Source organism: Gorilla gorilla, chromosome 7 (genome assembly GCF_029281585.2).
Source record: "Gorilla gorilla gorilla isolate KB3781 chromosome 7, NHGRI_mGorGor1-v2.1_pri, whole genome shotgun sequence".
Taxonomy (NCBI): domain Eukaryota; kingdom Metazoa; phylum Chordata; class Mammalia; order Primates; family Hominidae; genus Gorilla; species Gorilla gorilla.
In genome coordinates, this window is record NC_073231.2 from 59,636,430 (window position 1) to 59,658,419 (window position 21,990).

Below are 21,990 nucleotides of genomic sequence, written 5' to 3' on the forward strand. Positions count from 1 at the left end.
ACTGAAGCTATGACAGAGAAAATGAGGGACAGGAACCCTGACCTCACTCAACTCAGAATACAGTGGGGGCAACAGAGTATACTAGCAAAAACAGAGTCCTAGTAGCAGCAAAAATAGTAATAATGTGGCATCGATAGCAGTAATAATTTACGGACAACTTACTATGTACCAAGCACAATTCTAAGCACAGTACATGTATTATCTCAGTCTTTCTAATAACACGGTTAAATAGGTCCAAGTATGATTCCCATGTTAGAGGTGAGAAAACTGAGGCACAGAGAAGCTATGTAATTCACCCCAGGCCACACAGCTCACTAAGTGACAGAGTCGGGACTCCAGGGCCATGCTCTTCAACACTGTGCTGTGCTGCCTTCCAAAGTGTGCAGAGGAGCAATAATCATAACAGACACAGCAAGACTGGTGTGGAGGAGCAGCCCAGACCCCACATTCAGCAGTGTCAGCAGAGGCTTTGCAGACATAAGGATTTCTAAACTAGGGGTGAGTGTTATGTGCCAGAAGCTCAGGGGTGAAAAGGTTGTGAAGAACTAAAATCAGTTCACTGTGCCTGGAGCAGTAGTTAGAGGAAGATGGGGCTTTTGTTTATTTGTGCTTTAAGAAGGACTTTACTGAGAGGACCTACACAGACAGAACATGCTAAGGGCCCATGAAGAGATAACACAGACTAAGACCCAAGAGTCTGGTGAAGGACTGATTAAAAATGTGGGACAGAGACCCCCACTCTCATGGCAACTGGAAAGGAAGTAAAGAGAATACAACAGTGCTCATATCAGATCCTGACCAGCCCAACCAGAACCTCAGCATCTCTTACCAAGGGGAAGCCCAAGTGGGCCCAGTTCTCCAGAAGAAATTATCAGGTAGATGTTCTATACTGACACTGGCCAAGGGCTCCTGAAGATCTTACTTTATCCAACTTAGATGTACATCTAAATTTTAAGAAAATTTCTGATTAATTAATTAATCTATTTATTAACAGGAAGGGCAGGGTCTGGTAGCACTCCAAAAAACATTCACTTAGCCATTTAGCCAACAAGTTCTAGAAAATACATGGATTATGGAAATCCTTCTACCAAAAAGACCTCTGCTGTCTGGCAGAGATATAGGGAAGCCTGGATGAACACCGTAGATAAACCTCAGAAACATAAACCCCCTTTGCTCCCACTCTATTCGCACCAAACATGGTCTGATTATGAATTTGAGTTCCCATGTACCCTGAGAGCAGAAAAAGGCAACGGTGGAACTGGGAATATATTTTTTTTAATTATTATTATACTTTAAGTTTTAGGGTACATGTGCACAATGTGCAGGTTAGTTACATATGTATACATGTGCCATGCTGGTGAGCTGCACCGATTAACTTGTCATCTAGCATTAGGTATATCTCCCAATGCTATCCCTCCCCCCTCCCCCACCCCACCACAGTCCCCAGAGTGTGATATTCCCCTTCCTGTGTCCATGTGATCTCATTGTTCAATTCCCACCTATGAGTGAGAATATGCGGTGTTTGGTTTTTTGTTCTTGCGATAGTTTACTGAGAATGATGATTTCCAATTTTGTCCATGTCCCTACAAAGGACATGAACTCATCATTTTTTATGGCTGCATAGTATTCCATGGTGTATATGTGCCACATTTTCTTAATCCAGTCTATCATTGTTGGACATTTGGGTTGGTTCCAAGTCTTTGCTATTGTGAATAATGCCACAATAAACATACTTGTGCGTGTGTCTTTATAGCAGCATGATTTATAGTCCTTTGGGTATATACCCAGTAATGGGATGGCTGGGTCAAATGGTATTTCTAGTTCTAGATCCCTGAGGAATCGCCACTCTGACTTCCACAATGGTTGAACTAGTTGACAGTCCCACCAACAGTGTAAAAGTGTTCCTATTTCTCCACATCCTCTCCAGCACCTGTTGTTTCCTGACTTTTTAATGATCGCCATTCTAACTGGTGTGAGATGGTATCTCATTGTGGTTTTGATTTGCATTTCTCTGATGGCCAGTGATGGTGAGCATTTTTTCATGTGTTTTTTGGCTGCATAAATGTCTTCTTTTGAGAAGTGTCTGTTCAAGTCCTTTGCCCACTTTTTGATGGGGTTGTTTGTTTTTTTCTTGTAAATTTGTTTGAGTTCATTGTAGATTCTGGATATTAGCCCTTTGTCAGATGAGTAGGTTGTGAAAATTTTCTCCCGTTTTTTAGGTTGCCTCTTCACTCTGATGGTAGTTTCTTTTGCTGTGCAGAAGCTCTTTAGTTTAATTAGATCCCATTTGTCAATTTTGGCTTTTGTTGCCATTGCTTTTGGTGTTTTAGACATGAAGTCCTTGCCCATGCCTATGTCCTGAATGGTAATGCCTAGGTTTTCTTCTAGGGTTTTTATGGTTTTAGGTCTAACGTTTAAGTCTTTAATCCATCTTGAATCGATTTTTGTATAAGGTGTAAGGAAGGGATCCAGTTTCAGCTTTCTACATATGGCTAGCCAGTTTTCCCAGCACCATTTATTAAATAGGGAATATTTTTAAGGTCTATAAAGTACCAACTGGCCTCCACCGTCTTCAGATACCAACTCCTAGGACCATCTTATGAAGTCAATCCCAAAGTGCCTCATCAACTCTGAGTATATGTATATTTCAGATTTCCAAAGCTGAAAACCTCTGTGAAGCCTTGTCTAACCCCAAACTGAACAGTCTACCTCTGCCCTGAACTAAACTTGTGCTCATTCTCACCAACATTACTACACAGCAATCCAAATGCATGCTTACCACTCAGTGGGAGCCACAGCTGAGCTTCCTGGCAGCAAGAAAAAGATAGCATTTAACATTATATTCTCAGCATGTATCACATACTAGGCAGTCACTAAACATCCGATGAATAGATGGATGAATGAATGAACGAATGACCTCACTAAGACCCAGCCGTCCTCCAAGACTCACCTACATAGCTGTCCTCCGTTCTCAACAACCTTATTTTTCACACTCCAGCTTAAACTCATTATTTAACACATGATTTTCACTAAGAGAATTTTTAAATCCCATACTAGAGACATGAGTAAGAAGAGGCTTGCATGGTGGGTTCTACTTCCCTGGGACAGCAGAGTCTAGGCATGACTGACGGGGGGCTTACCTCTGCAGAGCAACAGGAATACCTCTCAATTACCGAGTACCAGGCCTCAATTTAAAGTGAGTTGTTTACCACAAATGCTCTCTCACCAGAAGGTGAGAGTGAGAGAGACTGAGAGAGAGAGGGAGAGAGGGAGGGAGAGGGAGAGAGAGAGAGGGAGAGAGGGAGGGATAGAGAGAGGGAGAGAGGAAGAGGGAGAAAGGGAGGCGGAGAGAGAGAGAGGGAGAGGGAGACGGAGAGGGAGAGAAGCAAACAGCATCAGAAACAATAGGTTTGCTCAAGAGCAAAAACCAATCCATTCGCTGCCTTCTCTCACAGGCTATCTGACTCATTCCTGCTCAAGACATGACCTGGCAGTGGTGGCCAGCACCCCAGCTGCACTTTCCCTTCCCACTCCCAAACACAGTTAGATTTTTTTTCTAGATAAAAATGGGTTTTCAATTTTGTAAGAAAAAGTTACTGTTTGTAACTTCCCTTTAAACCAGCAGTGTTCAAAGTGTGTTCTATGGACCCTCGGGGGTCCCTGAGACTCTTTCAGGACATCCACAAAATCAGCACTTTTTCATAATATACTAAGACATCGCTGCCCTTTTCACTGTGTTGACATTTACATCAGTGGTGCAAGCACAATCAAGGCAGTGACAGAAAAATACACTGGTAATTGTTATTCTTGCAATGGCCACCAACTCACATTAAGAAAAAAAGTAAGCCAACTCATTTAAAGATGTCCTTGACAAAACAGTAAAACTTGATATTTGTTATTCCTGCCCCTTTTTAATCTTTTCTGTGAGGAAACTGGAAGTGCACATGAAGGATATCTGCTGCTCACCAAAGCACCAAGGAAGGCTATCACCAAGAAGAGCACTCGTGCAACTGCCTAGAGTTGTGAGTTGAATGGGCCACCCTTTTTGTTTTTGTTTTTTTAATTTTTTTTTTATTATACTTTAAGTTTTAGGGTACATGTGCACATTGTGCAGGTTAGTTACATATGTATACATGTGCCATGCTGGTAGGAATATTGTTTTTACTTGACAGTCCAACTGAAAGACAAGCCACAGATATTCAGACTCAAGTATTTGGCAGTAATTCTCTTGAAATAAAGTGAGTCAATCACTTCAACGAAAGTAACTCATGGTGTTTATTTACAATAATAAAATATGAGCTCTCAAACAAAAGTGAGAATTTTGAAAACACCCATGAGCTCAACAACTTCTCAATCTTTAAAGACTTTTCTGAGAAGTCAGTAGTAACATCAACAAATGTGATTTTTAAAAAATATTGTAGACTGGGCGCAGTGGCTCATCCCTGTAATCCCAGCACTCAGGAAGGCCAAGGGGTGCAGATCAGTTGAGCTCAGGAGTTTGAGACCTGCCTGGGCAACATGGTGAAACCCCATCTCCATAAAAGATACAAAAAAATTAGCCAGGTGGGTAGTCTCAACTACTAAGGAGGCTGAGGTAGGAGGATTGCTTGAGCCTGGGAGGTAGAGGACACAGTGAGCCGAGATCATGCCACTGCACTCCAGCCTGGGCGACAGAGTAAGACCACCTCAAAAAAAAAATGTATACAAAAATCACAAGATTGGCATAATTCAATGAACCAATAAGGGGGTTATTATTATTTTTAAATGAATAAATGTATTTTTAAAATTTCCTAGTTTTCATTTCTGATATGGTAAATAACAACAGATAAAACCAGAATAAACAAAAGCTCTTTGGGGTTCTCAATATTTAAGAGCATCAGGATTTCAAAACCAAAACATTTGAGAACTATTACTTTAAATAAAACAATTATAAACAGACAAGCAGTTACCTGAACATTTTTGTCTCACATATTAAATAATCTGGATGAATGCCCCCACCTGCCTTAGTAGCAGGAAGGTTAAGTGTTCTTTCTTATACTAATCATGCCTCATTTTATTATCTAGAATAGTTCTGGTATCTAAGTATCAAACCAGAATGGCTCAAAATACATTCTATCAGAACTAACACTGTCATCTTTGGTATCTATTTTCTAAAAGTCCCCCTTTCCACCTTCCTTTTTACAATCACTTCTCTTTACCAAAATGGCTTTCACTCATCCCAAATATTATTACAGTGTGTTGCCCTGGAGTATAAAAACCTCTGGGACACCAACCTCTTTAGGAAGAGTCACTTGGCAGCAAAGCAGAGAGTTAATAAATATCAAGAGGGCAGTCCTTCATTTCATCCAGGTGACAAATGCCTGTTTAGTGAGATAATTGTCATGAAGACAAACACATTTTAATGCATGTATTCAAACTGAAAAAGAGAATTTTTTAAAAAATTCTCTTAGGAGACAAAAAAGTTTGAAGACTACTTCTCTATCAATTATGATTCTAGAATTGCACTGTCCAATAGTAGTCAGTAGCCAAATATGGCTGTTCAAGTTGGTTAAAATTAAAATTTAAAATTCAGTTCCTCTGTCATACTAGCCCCATTTCAAGTGCTTCCTAACCACAAGGGCCTACAGGCTACCATACTGGACACCAAAAAAGAAGACTTCTATCATCCCAGAAAATTCCACTGGACAGAGCTCTCTGGAATCTTGATTTAATAAAGGGCTGGATTTCCTACAGTCATTTTTTAAGGCCCCAATCCCAGCAGAATGTGGGAAATTTCCATCCAGGTGAGGACAAATGTTAGAGACTCAATATAGAATATTCATCCTACGATCCTCTTTTCTGGTTTTCAAAGAATGGAGCTCTTCTCTCCAGCAATAAGATGTAAAATTAGTACTTTAGACCCTTTTTAAAAATCAAGTTGAGATTCATGTAACATAAAATTAAGCATTTTAAAGTGAGCACTTCAATGGCATTTAATATATTTGCTTAGACTTGATGACCTAAAGGATTTGGCAAATTATTTTCTATCAAGGTCCTACCCATGACCTAATTAATAAACCAAAAATCTAGTGGATATTAACTAAGATATGCAATGCACCCACACCATCCATTTTAAATGTGTGTGTGTGTATGCGCGTATGTGTGTGTATGTTTAAAAGAGACAGTCTCACTATGCTGCACAGGCTGGAGTGCAGTGGCTATTCACAGGTGCAATTATGGCACACTGTAACCTCCTCAAACTCCTGGGCTCAAGCAATCCTCCTGCCTCAGCCCGCCAGATAGCTGGGCTACAGGTGCACACCACCGTGCCTGGCCTTAAATATGTTATATGAAGCATTTGTGACAGGGACTTTTTTGGGATTAACAACTTTCTAAAATATCACTTATACCATAAAACAAGATGCTATACTTGCATTAGTTAAATCAATATGCTGTGTTTAACAGTTGGCTGATATCCAGCAAAAATTTATTCCAAAAAATAATGAAGTGACTTATGTCAGCATTTACCATGTATAGATGACTATATCTTATCACTACATCACAAGGCCAAAGACACAAGATACCCATGGTTTCAGGGCCACCTATTAAGAGGTGAGAGAGAATAAAAGTGGAAACACAAAGCTTACACTGGCTACATATGCAACAAAAAACTCTCCTTTCTATTTTTAATTGTGCTCTACATCTTATTTTCTGATACTTGAAATAATTTGGCTTGTGTGGTTATACTTCAGTGGTCCTATATGAAAGTCACTAGCCCCATGGCTATTTAAATTAAAATCAAATAAAATTAAAATTTCAGTTCTTCAGCCTCACTAGCCCCATTTCAAGGGTACAGCAGCCATTTGTGGCTAGTGGCTACCATATTGGACTGAGCAAATATAGAACATTTTCATCATGCAGAAAGATCACGGACAGTACTAGGTTATACATTTTCTACAAACACTCATTATTAGCATGATATCAAAGTACATGGCAAACCTTCTTTAAAAAATAACTTGGAAAATCCTAGATACTTTCTGATAAAGTTCGGTACATGGTTATATTTAAAAGGGTTTTGTTTCCTTAAACCTTGAGTTAACTGAACATATATGACAGCCTGGATTGCAACCACTCTATAGTATAAAATTCAGGAAACATTTCATTTAATACATGGATTGTATATAGATTACAATTCAATAAAATACATATAAACAATATACACAATATTTAGTAAACATATTACAACTGATGGACATTAGATAAATAGGTTTTCTGTTTACTTTTTTCAATCTCATTTTTACCAATATTTTTATTTAAAAATACATTAAAATATTGTTAAAAATATTTAAAAACTATAGTGTATAAAGTTGGAAGATAATAAACAAAAGGGTCTTCTCCGTATATTTAAATTTGAGCAAAGACAGAACCACTCTTTCTTGCAGAGAAAACCTGGCTCCAAGCTCAATTCTTACACAAGTCTCTTCTGGCTCTAAATAGTAAACTCTAAAAAAAAAATGGCAATGGTGTTACAGTGCTGCCCATAAATGTTTTTTATGGATAAAAACTGTCTCCAAAAATGTAAACCTTCCTTCCTTATTTGAAAAAATGTGAACTGCCTTCTTATTTTTTAAAATTTAGCTACTAAATTACACTGCAGCCAACCTTTCAATTTTCTTTTGTGTCTTCCACACTTTAAAACCTATGAAGTTACTTTTTAAGAAAAAAAAATAGATTAGGATAAAGAAGCATTATAAAAATCTTAAGTGGGATAGCCTTCATAAATCAACTGAGTTCACAACAGGGCCTTCAGTGCCAGTCAACAGGAACCCATCCACTAAAGTATAAGATCATCTCAGGGTTTTGGAGAGCACACCATGAAAACATGGTAAGATGCTAGTAACAACAAGGGCGTGAAGTGGATCACTGGATTTAAGGTACTTGTAAGTTTAAAATTATACTTAACAAAGACTTAGTACTACTGAACTTTCTCTATGTAGAACTATATATATTATAGGTCAGTGGATGAACTTCTTGCATGCTAGAGGGAATACCAGCGACCATCCCTAGCAATATGAAACCGGACGTCAACTTAACCTGCCATTTGAAGTTTCTGAAAACTAAGTGATGGTTTTCACCTTGGTTGAAGTTAGAAAGAAACACTTAGAAAGCAGCTAGTATTTTATATACAGTAATATTTCCTAGAGATTCAACTGAAAAGAAATACAGTAGTGTGATGGTAATTTTTGCTCCCCCCTACAAAACATTATGAATTTTTGTCTACCTTATGGAGAATCTAGTAAGTTGATTTTTAAGGCACTGATAGATGATGTCCTGTTTTCCAAAATAAGGGAAAGTTAGTCTACTTCAAAGTGAAAGAGTAGAAAGTGAAAAAAGAAGGAATTCCAAAAGCTCATTTTGATAATCACTACAACAGTAGTTAAAATAAAAAATATTTAACATTTATTGGGCATATACCACATGCCACATGCTGTGCTAAAAATTTTACAGTCATTATCTCATTTAATTCTCATAATTCTGTGTAATCGGTACAATCACTGTATCAAGAAACTGAGGTTTAGGGAAGTTAAGTATGTATCATTTAAGATGACTTAAGAAAAAAATGGAAGAGCCACATTTAAATGGAGTTCTCAGTGTATATGAAGCCTGTGGTCTTCACAACTCTGTGCTCCTGCCTGCCCAGCAACCTGTGCTAGCAGTGAGGGGCAGAGTCCTGGCAGCTCCACCTAGTGTGTGACCACTACACAGAATAGTGGAGGGGTGAGAGGCTTAAAAAATGACAGAGAAAACATTAAATGAAAGAAATAAACTGACACTTGTCTCTTTGCATTTACTTACTTTGGAATTAAATTTATATTCAGTATGAAATACCACTCTAGCATCTAACATGGCTCTTTGATGTGGGGAGCTTATTAAAACTGATTCAATGATTTGCAGCAGGGCGCGGTGGCTCACACCTGTAAACCCAGCACTTTGGGAGGCTGAGGCAGGTGGATCACCTGAGGAAAGGAGTTCGAGAACAGCCTGGCCAACATGGTGAAACCCCGTCTCTATTAAAAATACAAAAATCAGCCAGGTGCGGTGGTGGGCGACTGTAGTCCCAGGTACTCTGGAGGATGAGGTGGGAGGATCACTTGAGCCCAGGAGATGGAGTCTGCAGTGAGCCAAGATCGCACCACTGCAAACTCCATCTCCTGGGCGACAGAGCAAGACTCCATCTCAAAAGAAAACAAAACAAAAGAAAACAAAACAAAAAACTGATCTTATTATTGGGCTCATTTTTATTCTATGAATGGCTAGTCTCTTACTGTTGTTGTTTGTTTTCTTCATCAATGATATCCTAGCTTAGAGACCTTATTTATGTGTGAATATTGGTTTTGAACTTTCTTGCAAAAAGTAAAACTGCAAGCCTTAAGCTCACATCTAAGGAAAGATGTTTTCCTAAATTAGACTGAATTATTTCCTTCTTTGATCTAAGTCTTCTACCATGGTTTTCAAGTAAGAAAGACACGTTGTTGCATCAGAGGTCAGGTTAGGCAGGACACTGAGCACAGGGGTTCCCACAGCACCTTATTCCAGTATGAAGATGACTACTCCCTTGACATGTCCCACTGTCTGGATAAATATATTTAAAGTGAACAGAAAAAAACATTCAGAGAAATCAATGACAAAAATGAAATACTACTTAGCATCTTACTTAAATAAAACACTTTCCCTAAAAAACTCTGACTTATCTCCTTTAATCCAAGGGATGTCTTCATGCATTTCAATAGCTCTCATTCAAGGAAATGTCTCTGACATATTTGAGCAGCCAAAAATGGACTTAGCTTAGTAATGGGCGAGTTTAAAGCAAAGTCAGCATATTCTACTTATTTATTGTCATAGTTGCATTTCTCCCTGTGGTTACTTAGATATTATCTACAGATTTACAGCTGTAACTCCAGAGAATGGAGAGTAACATTAAGATGTCAAGATCAAGGTAAATTCTCCAAGTTAGTTCCCCACAGTTTATTTCTAGCACACTCCAAACTGGTTAAACTTGGTATCTCTTCATGCTAGACTTGTTTTAAAAATAACAGTGAAAACAAACACATCACAACTTGCAAAAATCCCACAATTTTCTATTATTGTTTTTCAATGGAAGAAAATGTTCAAGTTACAAGAGTCCATCAAGAAACATGATCTAAAAATTAAACTTTAATTTCAAGTATTTCTATATTCAATAAGAATTTTAAGTCTATACCCTCCCCTTTCATTAAAGAGCACATTTAGATACATACCCTTCAAAAAACAAAAAGGTTTCAGAAAAAGAATGATCTAAAGTTCTTTGCCTGTTCACAAGAAAGGATATGCACCCTGCAACCTCCCAACTGCCTAAACTGAGCAGCCGCTGGCAAGAGGCCAGAACACTTCACAGCCCACCAAATGGGTGAGAGTGGAATTCCTATGCTAATATTGCAAACCTGTTTCAGCCAGTCTATGAATAGATTAGACAGGAAAGGCATAAGTTAAGCTAGAACACTTGCCATTCGAAAAACCCTCCACACAGTCTCCCAGCACCACTGCTTGCACCTCCTCAATATTCTCCAATGCTTTCTACCCATGGCCAAAACAAACAAAAAGACTCTTTAAGATTAATAACACTTGCTTACACCCTAAAACAATTGTTTTTTTGCTTTCACACAGTGAGCCAAGTTACACACTTAACATAGTTAAGGTTAACGTCTAGGACTCCCGAAACCTATGGTACAGAATGATTTAGAACTAAACACAGAAAGCAGTAGAGGAAAACAGGACAAATACACTTTAAAGAATATCAGAAATATTATAGTCTTCATTAATATTAAACAGCATCAAAAAGGCATGTTTTTGATCCAATCTTTAAAATAAGAGGTAAGGAAATGCCTTGCAGCCTTCCCTGGCCATCACTCCCATCGTCCTGGAAATTGTCCAGGATAAAAAACAAGCAAGATGATGTAGGTAGTCCTGTATCTACATTGACTTTTTTAAATGCAACGCTGTCAATTTCTTGGCATTTTGCCAACTTCAAGTTCTCCATCACCTGCAATCATGTCCTAGCCCTTGAAGGTTCCCCTCCATTTTTTACACTAAGTGAAGGAAAAACAAAATAAAACCTCACTCCTGGTGACACACCATAAACTACTAAAGTTTTACAAGGCAAAAGGACAAGTACAAGTTTGCTACTGACTTTCTTCACTGATACAAGAGCTGCATTCAGCAACAAAGGAAATACCAGGGCCATCTCTGCATGGCTACTTAAGGATTATCTATAGATTTACAGCTGTAACTACAGAGAATAGAAAATAACATTAAGATGTCAAGGCTAGGGTAAATTCTCCAGATTAGTTCTCACAATGCTGTTCCCTTAATTGTCCCCCTAACCCACTTCCCAATTCTTCTTCCTCAGCCAACTATTGCTCTGCTGTACCAGAGACTGCCTTTCTGAAAGATTATTGTAACAGGGAAGAAAAAAGCAGCACAGAAGAAAAAAGTGAAAGAAATGGGGAGGGGGGATCATGCATATTAATAAAAATGAAGGCTTTTTCCCTTATCCTGGAGAGTCAATTTCACGAAGAAACAAGCAATTGTATTAGAGACAGAGAGGCAAAAAGCTAGGGGATAGAGGTGAGGAATTAACTACCAAAAGTATCCAAACGCCACTCAAAACTAAAATCTTGAAAATGTCTGTAATCCACCTTTCAGACAAACACGCTATTTTTTCCCACAGGACAAACACCACTTATGTAGCCTTCTTTGAAACTCAAACAAATGAAATCAAACTTCAATAATGTATCTTGTCAAGAACTGATACTAATATCCCTAACACAGGCACACCCCCTAGTATTGCATTTATTCATTATACCTAAAAACACCGCTACTACTTCCTTAACCTTACAGCAAAGGTGGGTAACACCTGTCTTGGAGGATGACTGTCATAATTAGACTAACAATTTTACATTTATTTACATGTGAATAAAAGTATTTATACTCTGACTTGTTTTTAAAAAGAATTTGCAGCAACTGATAGGGAAAGAGTCTAGCATGTGCTGTTTAATATGCAGCCACCAGCCAGCCATGTGTGGTCACTGAGCAACTGAGATGCAGCTCACGCAATCTGTGTAAAATACATATCAGGTTTTAAATTCTTGTGTAAAATATCTCACAAGCAATTTTTTATACTGATTACACGTTGAAATGTCTTGGATATGTTGGTTTAATTAAATGTATTACTAAAATTAGTTTTACCAGTTTCTTTAATGGTAAAATGTGGTTACTAGAAAATCTGCATCAACATAAATGCGTTGTATTTGTAGCTCCCATCATATAACTGGACAGTTCTGGTCTAGAACATAGTAAGTACACAAAGATAGGACAGCCAGAAATGTTATACTTAAATAACAAAATTCCCTTTCCACCTCGGTGGAGGTTGCTGTCTCCTCCCTGCCTTCCACCATACCAGCAATCTCTCCTTAACACGGTCCTTGGCACATAACAGGCACTAAATAAGTATTTCTTTCATGTGGTACTGCCTTTCATGAAGGTACCTAAGACACCAAGATGAAAATGCAGCACCAAAAGTGGCTTCTTTTAAGAATATCAATTGGGACACCTAGCAGAGGCCTAATATCCAGGCTTCAAAGGTAAACTAACAAACTAAATTCTTATCACCTACAAAATTTTTGATGTCACATAAAACAATACTCTTTTACAAAATAAAAGCCATCTAAGGGGCGAGGCTATCAGCCATTCATGCTTTCAGACTATGGGGTGAAAGGACAGATGGAGTAGATTTTTCCCTGTGCTTTAACTTGACACCTGGTATAATTCTGACCTCTGGGATAAACCAGCTTGTTGGATGTTGAGGAAAAACGCAGACAGGTTACTCAATAAGCTGTAGTATACATAAATTGAAGTAGTCAAAAGAAATACTTTAAGAGTCTTCGTGAGAAACAACAGGCTGTTGAGAGCAACCTACGGCCCAGGAAAGAGAGACCAGTAAAGGCTGGATGGTTTGCTTTAACTAAAGATGTCATGAAGAACTAGCAGTGGGCCACAGCAAGTGAGAAAGCAGTGATTTCTTTTGCCTTCCCTCTGTGAGCACCAGACGGGGCAACCTGCTCCAATGAGGTCCAGCCTGGGTGCCTGTTTTCTGAAGGTGCATATACTTGCAAAAGCCCCTGAATACCACTTAGGTAAAAGCTGATTTTTTTTTAGAGACATTTTGTTTTCCCATCTTTCCCAGACGTCTTTAGAAGTGAGAAAGGTAGTATTGACAAGATACATCTGCTCTCCATTAAAAAGGTATTTTTGTCTATTTCTGATTACAACCTGCATACGTAATCCTTAAGAAACATAGCCACCTTTTTCCATAAATTTACTTAGTTGCCAATTACTCTGCCCATGTCTGTAATTTGTAATTCCTTTTTTTTTTTTTTTGATACAGAGTCTTGCTCTGTTGCCCAGGCTGGAGTGCAGTGGCGTGATCTTGGCTCACCACAACCTCCACCTCACGGGTTCAAGCGATTCTCCTGCTTCAGCCTCCCAAGTAGCTGGGATTTCAGGCATGCACCACCACGCCTGGCTAATTTTTGTATCCTTAGTAGAGACGGGGTTTCACTATGTTGGCCAGACTAGTCTCGAACTCCTGATCTTGTGATCCACCCACCTCGACCTCCCAAAGTGCTGGGATTACAGGCGTAAGCCCCCACGCCCGGCCTTGTAATTCTTTATTTACTGGGTAAACTTAAAGAATCTCAGTATAAGATTGATGCTACTTGAGATTTACCAATAAAAGGTTTTCCCTGAAAGGCTATTTTTTGAAAAAAAAAAAAAAAAAAATTGTACCACTGATTCTTCCAGGTTTTTTTTAATCTCAAGGGAAAATGAGGAGATGGGAAATTATTACCTATCATCTCAATCTTAGTAGCCTTTAAATTTTTTTTCTACTTCCGTTTCATAATGACTGTATTTCAGGACCAAATTAATGAAAAAGGTACAAATGTATCCAAAATAAACTTATTTTAATGACACCTTGTTGCAGATCCTAAAAATTCAACTAGAACTTTCCATTTAAGAGCATAATCCATGATCTGGGACACGTCTACGGACTGTGCAGCGTAAATTCTATCCAGAAACTCAGGGACTTGCCTGTAACCTTAAGAACAATCCACTTCATTAGTCTTTCTTTAGATAAGCTCTTCAAATGAACAAAATGTTGCTCTGTGCCTTCCTTGTAGATTGCTCTCATCCATGTTCACAGTGTACTGATAAACCTTTCATTTTTGGTTCCACCCATTCTCCACCCTCTTCATACTCCTGGGTGCTGCAAAGAGCCCCATGGTGCTGTGTCCATGCTGAAAACACCTCCTAGTGCCCTCCAGCGCCATGGGCCCGGGACCATGCAGCTTTCTGTCCACTAAGCCCCAGACCTATATTCCAGCAATACTAGGGACACTCAAGGCCCAAAGGGCTTTCTGATCTTTGCACTCATTGTTTCCTAAATCTGAAACTCTTTTCCCTCCTTTATCCATCCTTCTCTCAACTTAGACTGATCCTTCACATCTCAGCAAAGACATCACTGCCCCCAGAAAGCCCTCCCAGACCCCCACCTCGCCCACTTTAAGAATGACTTTAAAGATCAGCGCTGATCTCTACAGTGTGCTTTTCATGGCATATTCTTGCCTGCATCTTCCTGCTCACACAGCAAGATTGTTCTCTCTCCCTCAAAGAAAAGCACATACGAAGCCTCAATATTTGATAAGTGTTCACTAAAACCAAGGATGTAAAGTCAAACAGCTATGAAAATGTTTGACATTGAAATATGTAAGATTCTTCTTAAAGCTTTGCAACAGGCAATTCTGAACACTTGCTAGATGTATTGTTTTTGAGTCCCCACTGTTAAGCACTTAAAAGACATTACTACTAATCTCACTGAGCCTTTAACCAGGAAGGCATATGATCCCTCACTTCAGAGATAATGAAATGAAGTCCTGACACCCTTACTAACGTCAGGTGGAGACGTTAAGCGGTGGTGCTTCTGTTCAAAAACTCAGACTCCAAAGCCTGTACTCTTCCCTTCATACCAGTGGTTCTAAAATTGTGGGCCAGGGTTTCTGTAGGGTCTGTGAGACCAGAACTATTTCTACATGATCCTGAGATGTTATTTGCTTTTTCATCCTCATTTTCTCCAAATAAGCTGTAAACTTGTCCAGAGGCTTATGACTAGCACACAGACTACATTCAGAAGCAGATGTGAGAATCAATATTTGATAAATATAAAACAATGCCACTAATTTTTTGTCTTGCAAAAACTTATTTCATTTTTTAAAAAGTTATCTTTCATTTAAAAAGTATTATGTATGTTAACACATAATGGTTTATTATTTTTAAATAATTAACAAATCAATATTTTAAACTTTCATCAATATTTTAGCCAGGCAGGGTGGCTCATGCCTGTAATCCCAGCACTTTGGGAGGCCACAGCGGGTGGATCATCTGAGGTCAGGAGTTTGAGACCAGCCTGGCCAACATGGTGAAACCCCATCTCTACTAAAAATACAAAAAAAAAAAAGCTAGGCATGGTGGCGGGTGCCTGTAATCCCAACTACTAGGGAGTATGAGCAGGAGAACTGCTTGAACCTGGGAGAAGGAGGTTGCAGTGAGCCAAGAACGCGCCACTGCCCTCTAGCCTGGGCGAAAGAGTAAGACTCCGTCTCAAAAATAAAGAAAGACATAAATACATAGGTAAACAATAAAAAACTTAAAACTTTCTGAGACAGTAAATATCAATACATATAACTCACATAGCTAACACACACTCTTTGGAGTCCCCAGTAATTTTTAAGAATGCGTAGAGGTCTGAGATGAAAAGTTTGAGAAAAACTGTTCTAATTAGCTATTGAAAAAGAAATATAAGCTAGGGTTTTTCCCCTCCCTGTAAATCTTCTCAAATAATCAAAAGTCTAGCACTTCCATTAAAGAAATGTCCATATACCAAAATGTGTAATTTTTCACATTTTGATCTGATGAACTGTGGCCTTTTCGTTCTAACATTTTTCTTTGTTGACTTTTCAATATAAAGTTAAACTTATCTTTAAAGATACTTAAATGTGTTCCGTAATCTAGAAAATATCCATTCAGAAGCCAGGAAACACATAAAGAACATAATTTCTACTTTTAAAAAGCGAAAAACTCAAGAAGAGTTAAGTCTACCTGAATGTGATAATTTCATTATCAAGTTAAATGGACATTTCAACCTAATCTGGTATCTTCCCTGATACCTGGTATAGTATTGAGCCACTACTCCATCATATATAAAATGCAAAATAATTTTAGTAGCTCTAAAGCAAAACATAATTAAATAAAAATATTTCCTAGGGTAGAATGTCAATCATTCAGAGAGAGAGATTTTAAAGGTATAGGATAGTATTTTGAATTACCCATATTATTATCCTCCTCACATGTGGCAACACAGTCTAAAAGGGGGATAATATTTGCACAAATCAAATTTAGTTATTTCATAACTAAGGCTGTATTACATAATATTTAACCTATCCTTAAAAATAAAGTTAATTTTGGTGAAACCTCGTTTCCACTAAAAATACAAAAATAAGCCAGGCACGGTGGTGCGCGCCTGTAGTCCCAGCCACTCAGGAGGCTGAGGCAGGAGAATCGCTTGAACCTGGGAGGCAGAGGTTGCAGTGAGCCAAGATTGCGCCACTGACTCCAGCCTGGCAACAGAGTGAGACTTCATCTCAAAAAATAATAAATAAATAAAGCTAATTTTACATTGTATCTACATGGGAAATGACATAATTATGTAGCAAGGTTTGCATTTCAGGAGATCAGAAGCTAAAATTAGAGGAGAATTAACATATATACCACGGAGTGGACATTATACTAGGCACTCGGTATATGTTAAGCCCACTTAATCTAACACCCTTTGTGCTGGGTGCTATTTTTCCTGCTTAACTAATGAAAAATCTGAGGTAAAGAGAAGTTAAATCCTTTGCCTAAGATCACCAGGTTAATAAGCAATAGAGCTGGGGTCCACATATCTTTCTAACTTTAAAGTCTATGTTCTGTGCCTGAGACTTCACACCTCCCTAGCCTTATGTTCAAAACTGAGTGTTTCAAAATCTGAAGAGGATGCAAAGTTAAGCAGAAATAAGAAAGCAAATAATCAACGAGCAAAATGGAAAACATAATTGTACTTAGAATGAAAATACCTCAAATGTCCTAGTTTACATCCCTGTAAAGGTCCCGAGTTTGCCTATAATGACACATTCAAAGAAGGAGGGAATGCATGTGGGCTCTCCTGAAGTCTAGCACCGGACACAGCAGGCATGGAGCCTCCACTGGTCAAGGACTCAAACGCCACAGACTCACACATGTCCTCTGAAATGCCCACTGAGGCATCTGTACTCTTAAAACCCAGGAAAGCTGGAGGAGAGCAACAATTCTCATCCAGGGATCAGATTATAATCACAGGGGGTCTTCCAAACTGTGCTCACTCTCCAGTGAAGACAGAGGATGCTGGAATGAGAAGTCTGAGAAACCACTGCTCTAAAATATCCCTTGCTTAGTAAGAAACTTTCCAGGGAATAAGAAAATAATAATTCCTAAAAACTAAGTCACATTCATTTCTGTCCTAAAAGCCACCCAGGTCTGCTGGCCTCAGAGACAGTACTTTTGGTCCGCTTCGAGGAGAGGCGTTCTGCCCTGAGGTTATATAAGAATCACCAAGGGTGGTTATATGAGGATCACCAAGGTCTTCAGGGAAGCTGCCCTGCCCACCGGCTGAGGGCAGCTTCCCTGAAGCCACTACTTGTCCTGTGGTCCCAGGAGTCTTCCTGACCTCCACTCCCTCAGCCCAGCTTAGGACGAAGCTTCAGAGCCTCTGTATTAAATGCCTGTGTGAATCTAAAATTTAAAAAAAAAAAATTTTTTTTTTTTTTTTAGATGGAGTCTCGCTCTGTTGCCCAGGCTGGAGTGCAGTGGCACAATCTCAGCTCACTGCAACATCCACCTCCCAGGTTCAAGCGACTCTCCTGCCTCAGCCTCCCAAGCAGCTGGGACTACAGGCATGCACCACCATGCCCAACTAATTTTTTGTATTTTTAAATAGAGACGGGGTTTCACCATGTTGGCCAGTTTGGCATTGAACTCCTGATCTCAGATGATCTGTCTGCCTCGGCCTCCCAGAGTGCTGGGATTGCAGGCATGAGCCACTGTGCCTGGCCTACAATACTTTTTTTTTCTTTTTTTTAATGAACTGACAACAAGCATAGAAGACAATTATCACCACTAAAAAAAAAAAAAAAAAATGCTGCTCTGAGATGCCCTGAGTGGCTTTGTTTACTGACTAAACCCTTTTACTTCCAACACTGCTTCAATCCCTTCTGCTCCCACTTTGACCCTTCTGGTCCAAACTGTCCTCAAAGGCCTAGAAAACAGGTTCACACTTCATCTTCTCCTTCTCCATCTGTCCTGTGGACTGTCTAATCAATATCACTGGCTCCCTCCCCATTTAAGTCCAAATTCCTTAAAAAGGAATCCAAGATCACAACAATCTGGCCCTGACTGATACTTTCCAACCTATTCCCTGCAGCAAGCTTGACTTCCTGTGCCCTTGTTTAGCAAACCATCCCCCAGTCTCAACTGCTGACCTGGGTTCACCTCCCCTGGGTAAGGCCTAGCCAAATTCCAAGCACCCTCAACTACAGGTTATTTCCTCTCTCTGGACATTTGTCACATAATCATGCCTGGTCTCTCACTCCTCTGTATTTTCACATGCAAGTCTTATTTCCCCAAAATTGATAATAAGTCCATCAAAACAAGCACTATGCTTTACAGCTCTAAAATCAGCTACTGTGCACCCCAAAAACAGAGTTGCAATTCTGGTAGATAATCAGTATATATTTTTGAATAGCACTAAGAATAATCTGTATACACATGCATTAATTTATCTTTCACAGACCTAGGGCATAAACAACAAAATTTATAATGGAAAGATGTCTTTGTGAATATGATAAACTTAAATCTGTTCTTTTATAAATTCTGAATGATAACAAAAACATCAGCTTACAAAAAAGGAAGATTCCCTACTTCAGTGCTGGGTATCCAAATCTTTTAGAGACCAAACATCTTCTGTGAATTATCATTTACTGTGATTTTCTACAGTTTGCAATTAAAACTCATACTAACAAATTCAACAGTAAAATAAGTATCACAGAAGTATACGATTTGCAGCTTCCCAAGAAAAATATCACAATATAAAAGGAGAGATGGAGGAGACTACCACACACGCATAAATCTTTGCTAGAAACCAAGTGTCAGTGTATTTTTAAAACACACACACACAAAGAAAGAGAAAGAATAAAGAAGAATTCAGAGAAGGAAACAAAAGTGTTTGTCTCGTGAGCATTCTGAATCTTCTGTCCATCTCCCTGCTAGCGGTGACCCAGCTCCTTGTCGGCAGGGACCCAGTCTAAGTTATCTACATATCCTTAACATCTAGCACAATCCCTGGGACAGGGAGATTCATGCCTGAATAAAATAAATGCATAAGCCAATAACAAATAAAAATTAAGGCACTCATAATGAAAAAGCTTTTCATAGAGTTTAAAGAAAAATTCGATCAGACAAGTTAGCCATGTTGAATTTCACATTGCAATGCAGAGGCAGGCTCTGTGTCCCCTTACCTGATGCACAGGCACTTTCTGCGGGGTGTTCTGGGGTGATGGGTGGAGCTGTGCCCAAGGCTGGTGATGAGGGTGTGGGGGTGAAGACTGGTGGTGCAAGCCCGGGTGAGGCTGCAGTGGAGGACAGGTTGGCAACTGCTGAAAAGATGGCTGTTGACCAGGATGTTGTTGGCCAGGTATCAGTCGTTCCTGGATTGCTTGTGGGTCTCCAAGGCCAACACCAGGACAACCATTTGGCCTCATGTGCCCAGTCAATTCCCTTGGTGCCGAGGACATGCCTATAAATGGACGAGACTGCTGCATGTTTCTAGGGCCCATATTCCTCTGTCCGATTCCCATGGCACCAGGGGGCTGGTGAGATGGCTGAGGATGGGGCATATTTGGATAACTGCCAACTTCCATTGGTATCCCAGCACTTCCCGGCCTGACTTGTGGAGGAGGAGTGCCTGCTGGATTACTCATTGCTTTCATGGGTGACATGGGAGGTGGAGAGGCATAAGTTCCCTGAGGCTGTGAAGGATGCATAGTTTGTGTGTTCATTTGGTTAAGTGAGCCACTGGGGTGGATGGGCTGCTGGTGCATTAGTCCTTGACCACTGTTTGATGGGAATCCTACAGCATTGGGGTATCTTGGTACGGACTGATTCATTGGAGTATTATTTGTAAGGCCTAAATTTTGATTCATCCCTGTATTGTTAACTAATCCCTGATTTAGGTTACTGTAAGGATATCGAGAATACTGCCCTGAGTTGTTTATAGTAGGAGAGGGGACTGTCTGGCTCCGAGAACTAAAGTTAAGGGTTTGTGGCCTAACAGCCCCTTGTTGGGGAGGATTCGGGGAGAATCTGGGACTGTGGGCAACGGATTCTCCATGGAGAGCAGTAGAGGGGTGGTGATGGAACTGCTGCACCGAGTGACGCAAGGAAGGTGCCATGCTGGGACTCTGCTGGGGCACGTGGGACAAGTGGCCAGGTCCTGAGGTGGCAATAAAAGGATTTCCCTGATTGAGGCCCTCTTGGCCTTGGGAAAACTGGCTCATCCTCTGCTGTGGCTGACCATGCTGCTGCATGGAAAAATCCCCACGTGCCATATAGCTGCCCATCTGCTGCATGTGCTGAGGGTGGCCCTGTGCAGGGGGCCCCGACGGAGCCGGCTGTGGTGGCTGCGGCTGTGGCTGCTGCTGCTGGTAGGGGGCTCGTATCTGGTCTGGTACCTGAACAGCCCTGGGGCCCCACATGGAGCTGCTGTCCACAAAGGACTGCCCATGCCTCTCATTCTGCATGCCAGGGTAGACACCCATCTGACCACCACCACTGCCACCATGGGGCACCTGAGGAACGGGAGGGGTGTGATACTGCGAGTGCGGAGACGCGAGTCCGTTCCCAGGGGTGTTGCTCATCATTCTGTTCGGCTGATCCATCAGATGCATCTTTTGTTGTTCATACTGATTATAGTGATCAAAATGTGTCAGCTTTGTTTGATTTTGATTAGTTGAAGGATGATGAAGGGATGGCTGTAAAGAGGCAAAGCCTTGGTCTATTGGCATTTGCTGACCCATAGGATTTACTGGATTTTCCGGGTAACCACATTCTCCGAGGCCTTCAAGACCTTCACTGAAAATATTCCCATCCTCGCCAAAAAGACTCATCATTCCTGGATCTGCCATCTTCTTCCAACACACGGCTCCTCCAAACCACAGCTCAGGAGCTTGCCTGTGCTTCACTTCACTGAGGTGTTTGCCCTCAAAGCCTATAATCCTTAACTAATCTTCTTCATGTCATTCCATATTTCTTTAATTCTCTTGGACCCTGCAGTGTCAGGCAAAGTCTGGATATAGGTCCTGGAAGGGAGTTTGGGGTGGGGGAGAAGAAGGAAGAAAACAAAGAATTAGGATCCAATGATAAAAACTGCCAGTATTTTGTACACCTGAATTTGGTCCCCATCAACAATACTAATCTAGCTCCCTCGCTGAGCTGTATTTTATAAATTTAGTTCACTTTAAGAGAAACTCATTAGCTTCTACCAGAAGCATCATTATGATCGGTTACTTAGAAAGCAAGCAAAACACTAACCTTAACCTTAAATTAATCCATTCACTACACTTCCTAGCGTTCCATTCTTGGATGAAACAGAACAAAAGAACACAACATGAAGCAGCAGCAGCTGCCACAGCAGGCAAGCAGATGTATGAATATAGCCAAGCAGCTCATCTGCTGAACTAAAGCCCTGGAAATGCTCTGGTTACCAACAGCCCGCCCTTAACCTTATTC

The 21,990-nt window shown here is 40.1% G+C and overlaps 1 protein-coding gene across 4 annotated transcripts in view; it reads right to left on the reverse strand.

Moving 5' to 3' along the window:
• The window catches only part of CHD7 (chromodomain helicase DNA binding protein 7), a 188,858-nt gene that overhangs the window by 104,479 nt on the left and 62,389 nt on the right, over positions 1-21,990 (reverse strand). For 3 of the 4 annotated variants that reach the window (XM_063709272.1, XM_063709274.1, XM_063709273.1), the window contains exon 2: positions 19,722-21,560. The exons of the other annotated variant lie outside the window; for it this stretch is intronic. In XM_063709272.1, coding sequence (XP_063565342.1) covers positions 19,722-21,386 — 1,665 coding nt within the window. In that variant the 5' untranslated portion in view covers positions 21,387-21,560. The remainder of the gene's footprint in view (positions 1-19,721; positions 21,561-21,990) is intronic. 4 annotated transcript variants of the gene reach the window in all.